Below are 12,590 nucleotides of genomic sequence, written 5' to 3'. Positions count from 1 at the left end.
TATAGAAGGGACTTGAGCATCTGCAGATTTGGGTGTCCATGGGGTTGGGGTGTACTGGAACCAGTTCCCCACAGATAAGAGACAGCTGAACTTTTGGGAGATCCCAAAGTTACATATGGATTTCTGACTGAGGTCAGTACCCCTACCACCTCCCACCCCTGCTCGTCTCAAAATTTTGCTCTATCTCAAAGTAGACTTTCTTTTTTATAGTAGCAATACAATTTAACATTTTTTAATTTTCATTTTGAATTTTACTTTAGGAGGTTTTGGACATCTTGCCATTTTCAATTCTTGTCTGCAAACCGAAAGCATAGATGATGGAGAGCTGTTACATGGTATATTAAAAATTCTAATATGCTGGAAGAAAGATCATGAAGATATTTTTCTTTTCAGCTGGTAGGTGATAACTTTATATTATGTTCCCCCCCTCCCCCCCAATATACAGTGTGGACCCAGATTATGTATTTGGTAGAGTAACAACGTGGTAGATGTTTAGATCAGTCTTTTATAAGTATATAAGATTTACAGTGGAATATTTTCTAATTGAATGTCTATAATCCTGTAATGTTTTTTATTTTGTTCGCTTTTGTCTTTATCACAGTAACCTATCAGAAGTAAGTCCAGAGATACTGGGAGTAAATATAGAGATAATACGGTTCCTTTCCCTGTTTCTGAAATACTGCTCATCTCCTTTGTCAGAGAGCGAGTGGGACTTCATCATGTGCTCCATGCTAGCATGGCTGGAGGTAAATGATCCTGATGTGTCATGACCTCTGTGGGGTCTTCGGGCACATCTGTGTACCAGAACTATTTACTAATCTCATTATGTAAGTAAAGATGGTAATTTGTGCCTTTGCAAACATTTAAACACTTTCTAGATGTACTCCTCACCAGCTACTGTTTCACAGAATAGTAAAATGGTAGAGGTTTTCCATTTGCCAGTATCATTCAGTGACCAAATCTAACTGCTATTAAAGCGTCCTCTCCATTAGCTCATTTTAATATAATATTTGCCACACATCCCCTTCAGGTTTTGTCTCTTCATGACAAGTTTTTCTGGACTTTTGGTTCTAATTAAATTACTCTTAAAATATGCTGTGTTAGTATTGCCCGAGTAATGTATTAGAGAGCAAGCAAGTACAAGGGAATTAGTGTTCTTTTTATGACCCAAAGCAACCAGATGTACAATAGTTGTGGGCTCCAGCGCAGCAGGTCGGTCAGGGCTGAGCTGGCCTGAGTCTCTGCTTTGCCTGCCTGCTGTTAGCTGTGTGGCTTGGGATTTTAAACTTGACTTAGTTGACCCTCCATTTCCTTATTTTAAAATAGCTTAATGACCAATTAGTAGGGCTCCTGAGAAGATTATAAATGTGTCTATAATGTATTTCACTAGGTAAATGCTAATTGATATTTTTCTTCTGTAGTTTTAGAAATAAAAAAGAACATTTCAGAATAAATACATTGATTGTAACTCCTAGAATTTAATTTTGAAAAAAGTTACTTTGATGTAAAATATATTAACATCTCTTGAGCTATACATTTCCTGCTTTTTATTTTAGAATTTTGAGAAAGGAAAGGGACTTTTCTTTATTGCCTGATTTGTGATGTTCTTATAGAAGCTGCTTACCTATTTCATTTTTATTTCTTTAGACAACAAGTGAGAATCACGCCTTGTATTCTGTTCCACTCATACAATTGTTCGCCTGCGTCAGCTGTGATTTGGCCTGCGAGCTCAGTGCTTTCTTTGATTCCACAACTCGGGCTACCACTGGCACCCTCCCTATAAATCTTATCAGTGAATGGAAAGAATTTTTCTCCCAGGGCATCCACAGTTTGCTTTTACCTCTTTTGGTGACTGTTACAGCAGGCAAGTGAAAAAGGGAATAATAATGAGATTCATTAAAAATGACGTGTCGAAAAATTCCAAACAAAATCTTTGGATGTGTAAGTCAAAAAGTACAGAATAGTAAAAGAAAAGAACCACAGAGAAAGCTAGGCATTTCAGGAGCATCACATATACTCAGTTCGTGACAAGAATTGAAAAATGTCAAGGTATCAAAAGACCATCATTGCAAATTAAAGTAATAGGATTTCAGACAATGCGAATAGGTCATTTGTAACTTGAACCTTTCTTGTTTAAGGTTCAATAATGGAAGACATTGAATAGTTGAGATTATCTGAAATATATATTCAGTTCATGTTTCTAGTCAGGACTGGTCTAATGTTTGTCAAGTTTTTACTTCATTTTCTTAGATAACATTTGATTATCTGTTAATCAGTCAAGCTGTATTTGCTCATTTTATTTAGGGAAGTACACTTCTTTTTCCTTTTTGTCATCAGGAGAAAGCAAAGATACATCTGAAACATCCTTTCAGAATGCAATGCTGAAGCCCATGTGTGAAACACTAACGTATATCCCAAAGGATCAGCTATTGAGCTATAAACTCCCTGCAAGATTGGTTGCTGGCCAGAAAACAAACTTGCCAGAGCATCTGCAGACTGTGTTGAATACGCTGGCCCCATTACTCCTCTTTAGAGCCCGGCCTGTGCAAATTGCTGTTTATCATATGCTGTACAAGTAAGAATTCTGAATCAGTGTTACAGTGGTCTTAAAAAAAATAGAATATGTATTGAGTTTGAGCTCTTAGTCATTGAAAAAGGTCAAAGTTGAAAAAGCAAAAAAGCAACGTAAACTTGACCATATATTTTAATGACAGGGATGCCAAGTTTTTGATCTTTTGGTTCTCCATGTACAGTTTACATTTAGATAGTCCTGGCCATAGGTAGTTATTTCAGAAAAAAAAAATATCTAAATGTACTTGTTACAAAATAAGTATTGGACAAGAGCCAATCAATAAAATTTTTCAAAAAGAAAAAACAAAAAACAACAAAAAAAATAAGTATTGGTCTTTCTGCTCTTAAGCATAATTTTTAGTACTGGACAATTTAATATAAAATAATTTAAAATAATGTCTAATTTCCAGGTTGATGCCCGAATTACCACAATACGATCAGGATAATCTAAAGTCATATGGAGATGAAGAAGAAGAACCAGCCCTGTAAGTTTTTTGTTTTTGTTTTTTTTAATAATTTGTTTTATTCTCATAACCCATTTCATTTATAATGACTTTAGAAGACAGAGGCAACACAGAAGCTCTAAATATAGAGTGTATATTCATTCAACAGATCTTTTAAAGTTATTTGTAAGATATCAGTGAAATCTAGAGTTCACCAAAAAGGATTGTTTCTCACTCATCTTAATTGTCGCTAAATCATATTTTCAGTTTGCTACTATTTAGTAAAACATTTTTTGGCCACATGGTAGCTTTTGTGGAAAGAGTAGATTAATTCAAATATTTATTGAGCACCCATTTTGTGAAAAGTATTCATTAAATGCTGAGGGGAGAGTACAGTGTTAGTAAACGTTCTTTTTCTTAAGGAGCTTGCGATCTGAAAGATAACGTTACCCTTTAATAGAAGACAGTGTATGACAAGTGCTAGGAAAAAGGATAGATGGCATGTTATGGGGGCACCACTGCTATGCACGGAAGGGAAGACTTCCTCTTGTGGAAGAGACATTTACACTGACCCATCAGGTTAGGTAGCATTTCGGCAGGGCAGGAAAGACAGTGTGAGTTACAGAAACACTGCGTGCAGAGGCATGGAGGTGCGCCTGTCCCGGGTGTGCTTGGGGAATGGGAGGCAGGCACCACGTGACATGTTTGTTTTTTTGTTTGTTTTTTTTGTCTATGTCGTCTTCCACCAGAACGTAAGCTCTGTGCAGGCAGGGGTTTTTTGTTTCTTGTTCCTGACTATGCCCATAGCACCCAGAATCATGCCTGGCCTGCAGCAGACTCACGAGTCGTGCTCGTTTGTTGAATGGAAGAATAAATGAATGTGCGTGTGTGGAATAGGCAGGGAGGGCAAGTGGAAGATAAAGCTGGAAGGGTACTTAAGGTCATGGAGGCCTTACAAATGGCATTTTTAGGATTTGGGCCATTATTTGATAGAAGATGGGATATCACCAGCTAATACTGGCAATAGTATGAAGCATAAATTATACAGAGAAGCAAGCAGAAGTAGAGACCATTCCAGAAATCATAAACTTGGAGGCAGTGGAGAAAGTGGAGAGATAGCTGAGCTGGCATTTGTAAGATCTAGTGACTCCTGGTATGGAAAAGGGAAGGGTTGGCACGTGAGACGGCGGTGTTGGAGGTAAAAACCTAGTGGCAGAAGCTTGGAGACCTGTATTTATGAGTTGGGAGAAGAAGATCGCAGGGAAAAAAGATCACAGAGGTGAACGGAGAGAACCGGGCTAAAATATCATGTAGAGCAGAATTTGACAGAATTTATAAAGCTTTTCACTTTTTGAGAATCTCTCAAGCTCACCTATAAGTTTTAATAAGTGCAGTAGTTCATTAAAGGAGAAATTTAACTAATGTTGTCATGACTTAATGTGAATGTTAAATTTACTTTCCTGAAAAGACATACAGTCTTGAGATCTCTGGACTCAGTATAGGATGATGAAGGACCTGATAGGACCCAGTAGCGTTCATCATTCCCCTGATTAGCCGAGGGCCTTTAGTCTAATATTGTAGCTACCCTGTGTGTGATTTTTTTTCATTTATAAAACAGAAAGTTGAAATACATGTTTTCTAAAAGGGTCTTTCCTTTAAGTGCTAACTTCTAGAGTCTATATTTTTATAGCATTTATATATATTAATATGTAAATATAAAATTCATATTTAAAATATATTGTGTAATGTTATATTTATATGTATTATATATTGTAATTTTACATATTTATAAATGTAAAAATATATATAATACATACTTTCACATATCATCATGTATGTTTATATACTATATTTTTATGCCTTTCAGAGTCTATAATTGTCATGTGAAATTAAGAGTTCAAGTTGAATATATAAAGGGGGACTTTTAAAATGGTGTTTGGAAAATAGAGAAAGATTTTTTTTAAATGCTTGAAGTTTATACATGCTGTCAGTTTGTTAGGGGATGAGTTATGAAGAAAATTGTGATGTTTCATCATTGATTTTAGGTCACCGCCAGCAGCGCTGATGTCTCTGCTTAGCGCTCAGGAGGACTTACTAGAAAATGTGTTGGGATGTGTTCCTGTGGGACAGATCGTCACTATTAAACCCCTGAGTGAAGACTTCTGTTATGTTCTGGGATACCTCCTCACTTGGAAGTTAATACTTACTTTCTTCAAAGCTTCTTCATCTCAGGTAAATAAGTGACAACTTTTGACAGTTCTGTCCTATATGTGTCTTTCTGTTAGTATTCTAAACCCCTTTCTTCCCTTCCTTTTGACAAAAGTGAATGACTCACATTTTAATTTAACGTTATCTAGTTAACTTCAACCTTTCTGCTAAATTTATTTCTGTCCTTCCTCATTTTCCCACAGTTTTTACCCACACACACACACTCTCTCTCACACACACAGTTTTTGCAAAAATAATTAGTCTCTGGAATGTTCCTGAATCAGTTTCTTTCTAACTGAATGTAACCACCAAGTCCTTTTACTGCAGTACACAAGATTTGTATGATTTAATTTTGTAGTACCATAGTAATAATTTCAAAAAAATTGTATCTTGCTATTTTTTTTCTTTGGTCAATTTCTGATAACTCTTGTGGAGATTTCAGTTATTATTGGAAATTTACCTTATTTGAAAATTAGTGTCTAGAGAAAGATCCATGAAACATTGCCTGTGTATTCCAAACGATTATTACCTGTAAATGGTGAAAAAATCCTGTGGTAATAATTTTGCACAAGTTGTTCTGCAGCCACTAGATGTCTCTGTTGTCTCATGTTTAGGAAGGCTTCATTGTCCAGGCAGATAGTGGGGAAGATCTACTCCAGTATTCTTTTTTTTTTAATTCTTTTACACAGATCCCCTCTTTAAAGATTTCTATCCAACTTTGATTGAATCGGTTTAATAAAAGTATGGCTTCTTTGACAGGTCAGTACAAAAAGACTTAGTTTATCACTTCATATTTAAAGTGTGACTTAATATCATGGCATTCATTTCCAATGTGATTTTTCAGAATGCTTAAAATATAGTTATGTTGTTGAACATTACCCATTTCTTGGTACACATATATCAACATATGCATCCTAGCATTTGTGTGTATCGGGAAAATCAAGTTGTAGAGACAGCATTAATCTAGATGTTTAAATGGTTTTATTTCTCTTCAGGCCTGCAGCCTCTGTGACTATAGCTGGTTTCATCTGCTGATGATATACTTCAAGAGCTCGTTGTTGGGCTTTTACATTCATTCTTAAACTATTGTTGCTCTCTAAAAAAATTGTAGCAAATTAAGGCCCCTGTATGTAAGAATTTTGTTCTTGTTCTCTTATATTCAGAAGTTTGGAAAATAGAGAAAGTTTTTTTTTTTAAATGCTTATGGATTATACATGCTGTCAATTTGTTAGGGGATGAGTTATGAAGAAAATTGTGGTGTTTTTCATCATTGATTCTTAGGTCTGGCTTTTTCATTAAGCCAGAGTGGGGGAGAGAGTGCAAAAATTATACAGCCTGGAACTTGAACTGAACTGAGGACAGATGAACCAGAATCAGTCCACTAAATAACACTAATTAGATGACTCCTGAAGCAGAATTTTTTTAAAAAAAACCTTAATCGGTTCAAAATCTGGATTGTTTTTAACATTCTTCTCAAAAAAAAAACTAGTGAATCAGATTGGACTAAAACCAAAACCATGTGTTTATGTGTTTGTGTGTGTGTGTGTGTGTGTGTGTGTGTATGTGTGTGTGTGTGTGTTTGGTACAGCTTTACTGAGATATATTTCACATACCATCACATTTACTTATTTGAAGTATATAGTTTGGTGTTTTTAGCATATTCACAGAATTATGCAACCGTTGCCACTATCTAATTTTAGAACATTTCCAACACTTGAGAAAGAAATCCTTCTCAATTGATAATCACTTCCCATTTCCTCTCAAACCCTCCAGCCCCTGACAACCACTAATGTATGTTCTGTCTTGTGGATTCGTCTGTTGTGGACATTACATATGTGGCCTTTTGTGTCTGGTTTATTTCACTTAGCTTAATATTTTCAAGGTTCATCTTGCTGTACCAGGTATCAGTACTGTATTCCTTTTTATAGCTTAATAACATCCCATTTTATGAATATACCACATTGTATTAATCCGTTCATCTGTTGATGGACATTTAGGTTATTTCCACTTTTTGGATATTGTGAATAAAGCTGCTATGAACATTCATATATAAATTTTTATGTGGACGTATGTTTTCATTTCTCTTGTGTTGGATACCTAAGAGTATCCAACTGGGTAATGTGTATGTGTTTTATAAAGTCTATTTATATGTATGATTAATTTTTTAAATTCTACTTTTTTTCTTGTTGTTTTTGAAAATAATTCAAATTTTACAGAGAAGTTGGAAGATTAATTCAATGAAAAGCCACGTACCCTTTTCCTAGAATCTCAAATTTTTAACATATTGCTAGCATGTGCTTTCTCTATATTTACTGTTTTTCCCTGCTGATCTATTTGAAAGTTGCAAACATCATGATGCTTTTCCAAAAGTTTTCCAACCTGTGTTTCTTAAGAACAAGAATATGTTTATACATAAGTGTAATGTGATTATTACACTCAAATTTAATATCGATGCAATAATATTATCTAATTTGTATTCATATTTCTCCAGTTGTCCCAGTAATATCCTTTATAGTTTTATTTCCTTTCTGTTGAGCATTTAATTGAGGATCACATTTGCTTGTCATATATCTGTACCTATAATTTCCCTACCATTTTTTTCTTTCTTGCCATTCACCAGGTCAGTTATTTTGTAGACGGTCTTACAATTTGGATGTGTCTGATTGCTTCCTCATGATTAGATTCTGGTTAATTTTCAGCAAGAGTGCTTACTGCACCATGGTGATGTGTCCTCAGTGTATGACCACACGAGGCACACAATGTCAGTGCATCCTTTTATTGGTGATGTTAAGTCTGGTTACTCGGTAAAGGTAGTGTTCTCCAGATGTCTCCATTGTAAAGGTACTTTGATCAGCATATTTTAAGAATCAATTCCAAATCTTATGGCTTGATCCTTGTATTGAGTATTCATAGTATTCAGAAAATGGTATCTTTGGCCTATGAGGAGATGTATAGTATAGTGGAATAAGTCATTTTAATACAGGCACAGATACCAAAGAGCTGCAAAGCAAGTGTGAATAAATGAAAACTACTATGTCATTGAGGGACAAGAAGTTCTAAAGCGCACGTCTCACACAGATGCCTGTAGGGCAACCCAGTGGTGCCAGATTTTCCTATTTCTCCAAAAAAAGAAACCAGAAATTCAAATTTTTATGTGAAATATCCTGATTTATGAAACAGCTGTGAGAAGACCCTAAGCTATTTTTTTGGAGTACTGGTTTGTGCTCTCTGTTCTAAAGGGATGCTGGAGTGTTTTTATATAGGTGGTGTCAGCCATGAAAATGGAATTCTCTTTGAGCAGGATTTTGAACGATTAAGGACTGTGGTGTGGAAGGAATGTGTGGAAGGAAGACCTGGGAGGAGAGTGTGTGAATCGTCCAGGGGAATGGTGAAGAGATTTCCATGGTTCAGAGACTCCAAGTGGAGTGAACTTAACTAGCAGGGAGACAGTTTGAGAAAGATGTTAGAAGCACATGTCAAATAATGAGGGGATAGTGAGAACGTCTGCTAGTTTATGAAGAAAGGGGGCAATGCCACCAAATGGCACATTTGGAAAGTGAAAATGTGGCATCCATTTTGTAGGACTCTTCCTTGTAATTCTAAGTGTTCAAATTAATGCAGTTTTTTTGTGTGTGTTCTTGTGCAGTCGACTGATTGTCTTGGTTTAATTGGGCCTACTAACAGTTTTTTTTGCTTTCCACCAGCTTCGGGCTCTGTATTCGATGTATCTTCGGAAAATAAAGAGTTTGAATAAATTGCTCTATCATCTGTTCAGGCTTATGCCAGAAAATCCGACCTATGCAGAGACAGCTACTGAGCTCTCAAATAAGGAACCTAAAACCTTCTTTACGGAAGAGCTGCAGTTGAGTATTAGAGGTCAGTGAGGTGTGCGCTTGTGTTCCCTCTTGGAGACGAGGTTCAGACGAGGATGTATTATACTTTACCCTGAGGGTGTGGAGAACAGCTCCAAAGGTGGGCCCTGGCTTTGAGAATGTCAAAGTGCAAGATTTCCCGTATTTCTCTAAATAGGACATAGAATTAGATCTTGTGTATAAGGGCCTTAAGAATTTAATACATTTTTGTAGCTTAGTTTGCTGAAACTGTTTCTTTTGTTCTGCAAACAAATATTTGTTATGTGATAATGTTTTGTAGGGCTATAAATAAGTAGTCTTCAGTTGGGGAAACAAAAATAGTAAAATTTCTTTCCTTCACTGAGGGAGCTCAGATTTTAGCTGAGACGATAGACATCTAGCTGTGCTGGAGAGTTATAAGCGATTTCCTAAGAATAACTCCAAATGCCTTAGAGCTGTGAGGCTGGGACTGTGTCTTCTGAGTATTGAGGTGGGTAGGAGGTGCGCATCACGCATCAGCGAATGCTGGGGAAAGGGAAGGGGCCAGACTCATTATTTACAAGAAAGAGAATCTTGAATTTTCCTTCCTTCTAAAAATATGTGTGTTCCATTTTATTTGTGATTATTTAATGTGAAATATAAAATGCTATTTCTAGGCAGAGTTTTCAGTGTCTGATTTTTCACTGAGATCTTCTTTTTACTTCTTTTTGCCATCCTAATGGTTCATTTTGAATATGTGGGAGAAAGCTAATGCTCTAGGAGTCTGGTTTCTTTGGTATGCTTGTTTTGTGAGCTCTAGCACTAATGTTGAGGAATTAAAATTGATTTTCTAAGGAAAATACTAATATTAGTCTGTTATTATATGTACGAAATACATGTTACTAATTAAGAATTTGCCTTTTCCTCAGAAACAACAACTCTTCCTTACCACATCCCACACTTGGCTTGTTCCGTCTATCACATGACTTTAAAAGACTTGCCCGCCATGGTTAGGCTGTGGTGGAACAGCAGCGAGAAGCGAGTTTTCAATATTGTAGATAGATTTACAAGCAAGTATGTCAGCAATGTTCTGTCTTTTCAAGAAATATCTTCAGTGCAAACAAGTACACAGCTATTTAATGGCATGACGGTTAGTATAACCTTGATTTTTTTTTTTCTAGAAAAGTGGTTTAAATTGGTTATGTCTGACATTTGCACATATCATCCCAATTGTGGCCCTTGGTTCAGAACTTACAGAAATTACCTACTTTATTTTATGATTCTTGTGTATAAAATCTCAATATTCATGCCTAGATTGGAACAATGGTATAATTTCATTTACCCTCACCAAATAGTTGTTGAACATTCATTAATTCATTTAAAATATGTATTGGAATACCTGCCGATGCCAGGCCCTGTGTGCCGATCACCTAGGAAATGAATAAGGTAGATTCCTGTCCTATATAACATACAATCTAATAAAGGGAGGAGAACGATACTGACAGTGTTTTTTTGCACTCAAAACTGGCACATTAAGAGGAAGAGTGTGGGCCGGTCGAGTGGCTCGTTGGTTAGGAGTTGGCTTGGGACACCAGCTCTGAGCAGCAGGGCCCCGGTTTGGATCCCACGTGAGGGCCAGTGATGCTGCGCCCTCTGCAGCTAAGATGATGAACAACAGCTCTACCTGGAGCTGGGCTGCTGTGAGACGATGGCGTAGGCTGCAGTGGGGCTGCTGTGAGCTACCGTGAGTGGCTGGCAGCCGGCGTGAGCTGCTGTGAGCGGCCGTCGAATGGACGGCGAGTGACTGCCTCACCCGGGAAGAGCGCAATGATAATACCAACATGGGCCAGTGAAGTGACGTCCTCCACAGCTGGACTGAGGAGCAAGGGAACAGCAGCTTGTCTGTTTCCCTTCCCTGATTCCCCAACGCTGTTCCCTCCCCTAATTTCCCAATAAAATCTTTAGAAAAAAAGAGGAAGGGTGTTCTGTTATCAGAGTGGGAAAGGTTCATCTGGCTGAGGCGATTAGGTGAGACGTCAGGGAAGAAGAGTACTCTGAGGTGAGCAGGATTTTGTTGTGGCGAAAGGCATTTACTATAGAGAAAACAGTATGGAAAAAGCAAAAAGCATGGAATATGAATTTCTGTGATGCCCAAGAAATGATGAATAACCCAGTAGTCATATAGACTAGGATTTCTGAAGGTGAATAGTTAGAGAACAAGCAGCTTCTATGATGAATTTAGGCCGTATTGGAAAAGGTCCCAAATAACTGTCTGAAATATTCAGTCCTACTTATCCGCTAAAAACTTGCCTTTGAGGTAGTGACACGATAGGAACTATTAGCTGTGAAATTGCTCTGGCTCCAATAAGTGGCATGGGCTGTTAACATGGAGCTTGGGTTGAGAGGACTAGTTAGGAGAGATGTTGGTAGAGAATTATGAGCACTGAGCAGGGCCTGAATGGGCAGCCTCGGGGGTGTAAACAGGGAGGAATGTGAGAAATTTTGTAGAGATTTACCCAAACTTGCAGCTGGCGAATATCTGGGATGAGGTAGGAGAAATTGAAGATGACGCTCAGGTTTTTAGCCTGGAAATAGGAAAGTCAGAAGAAAAAATTTGTAAAGGATGGTAATTTGTGTTGTATATTGAGTTTGCAGTGCATGTATGAAAACCACAACCAGGTATAGATATTCTGGCAGCTGATGGTTGGCTGTAAAGCTCAGGAGAATTCCATGCTGGAGAAAGACTTGGGAGACATCTAAATAGAAGTTATTTTGATACTCTGGGCATGGAAGACAAGGAATAATTAATAACTTGTTCTATCATTTGTCCATTAAAAACTATAACTATTATGTAGTAAGCCTCATATAGTAAAATATACTTATTTCTTTTAAAACAAACTTTTTATGTCATAAAATCACTGTGATACATAGTCGACCCTCCCTATCTGTGGGTTCTACATCCACGGATTCAATCAACCTCAGATTGAACATCACGGTTGAATGCGGGAATGTGGAACACACGGGTAGATGGACTTGAGCATCCATAGATTTTGGTACCTGAGGGGGTCCTAGAACCAGCCTCCCGCGGGTATGGAGGGACAACTGTACATCAGGTATTTATTAAATATGTCAAATAAATGAATGTGTTTACCTGCATTTTCTTTGAATGAAAACGTTGGCTGCTGTAGTCACCCTATTGAGATGTTTTTTGAATGAAAGAAAGGAAAGAAATTTAGGCAAAAAAAAATTTACCTTTTCATGTGTTGCAGGTCAAAGCTCGAGCTACTACTCGAGAAGTAATGGCTACCTATACTATTGAGGACATAGTTATTGAGCTTATAATACAACTGCCTTCAAACTACCCGTTGGGTTCCATAACAGTGGAAAGTGGGAAAAGAGTCGGGGTGGCTGTTCAGCAGTGGAGGAACTGGATGCTGCAGCTAAGCACTTACCTCACCCACCAGGTAAGGGTCTGCATACATGCGGTTTCCACATCGGGTCCTGCTAACCTGCTGTTTGAAGGGCAGCAAAGCGTAAA

At 37.3% G+C, this 12,590-nt stretch overlaps 1 protein-coding gene across 1 annotated transcript in view; it reads left to right on the top strand.

Moving 5' to 3' along the window:
* LTN1 (listerin E3 ubiquitin protein ligase 1) overlaps positions 1 to 12,590 on the top strand; it is a 52,710-nt gene that overhangs the window by 37,234 nt on the left and 2,886 nt on the right. Inside the window, exons 20-28 of the mRNA XM_019654975.1 lie at positions 261 to 396; positions 602 to 746; positions 1,648 to 1,864; positions 2,338 to 2,575; positions 2,982 to 3,056; positions 5,060 to 5,246; positions 8,927 to 9,098; positions 9,982 to 10,202; positions 12,322 to 12,516. Coding sequence (XP_019510520.1) covers positions 261 to 396; positions 602 to 746; positions 1,648 to 1,864; positions 2,338 to 2,575; positions 2,982 to 3,056; positions 5,060 to 5,246; positions 8,927 to 9,098; positions 9,982 to 10,202; positions 12,322 to 12,516 — 1,586 coding nt within the window. The remainder of the gene's footprint in view (positions 1 to 260; positions 397 to 601; positions 747 to 1,647; positions 1,865 to 2,337; positions 2,576 to 2,981; positions 3,057 to 5,059; positions 5,247 to 8,926; positions 9,099 to 9,981; positions 10,203 to 12,321; positions 12,517 to 12,590) is intronic.

Source organism: Hipposideros armiger, unplaced genomic scaffold (assembly GCF_001890085.2).
Source record: "Hipposideros armiger isolate ML-2016 unplaced genomic scaffold, ASM189008v1 scaffold_233, whole genome shotgun sequence".
NCBI classification, from domain to species: Eukaryota; Metazoa; Chordata; class Mammalia; order Chiroptera; family Hipposideridae; genus Hipposideros; species Hipposideros armiger.
The sequence above is the reverse complement of the archived record's forward strand: the minus strand, read 5'-3'. Positions and strand labels throughout refer to the sequence as shown.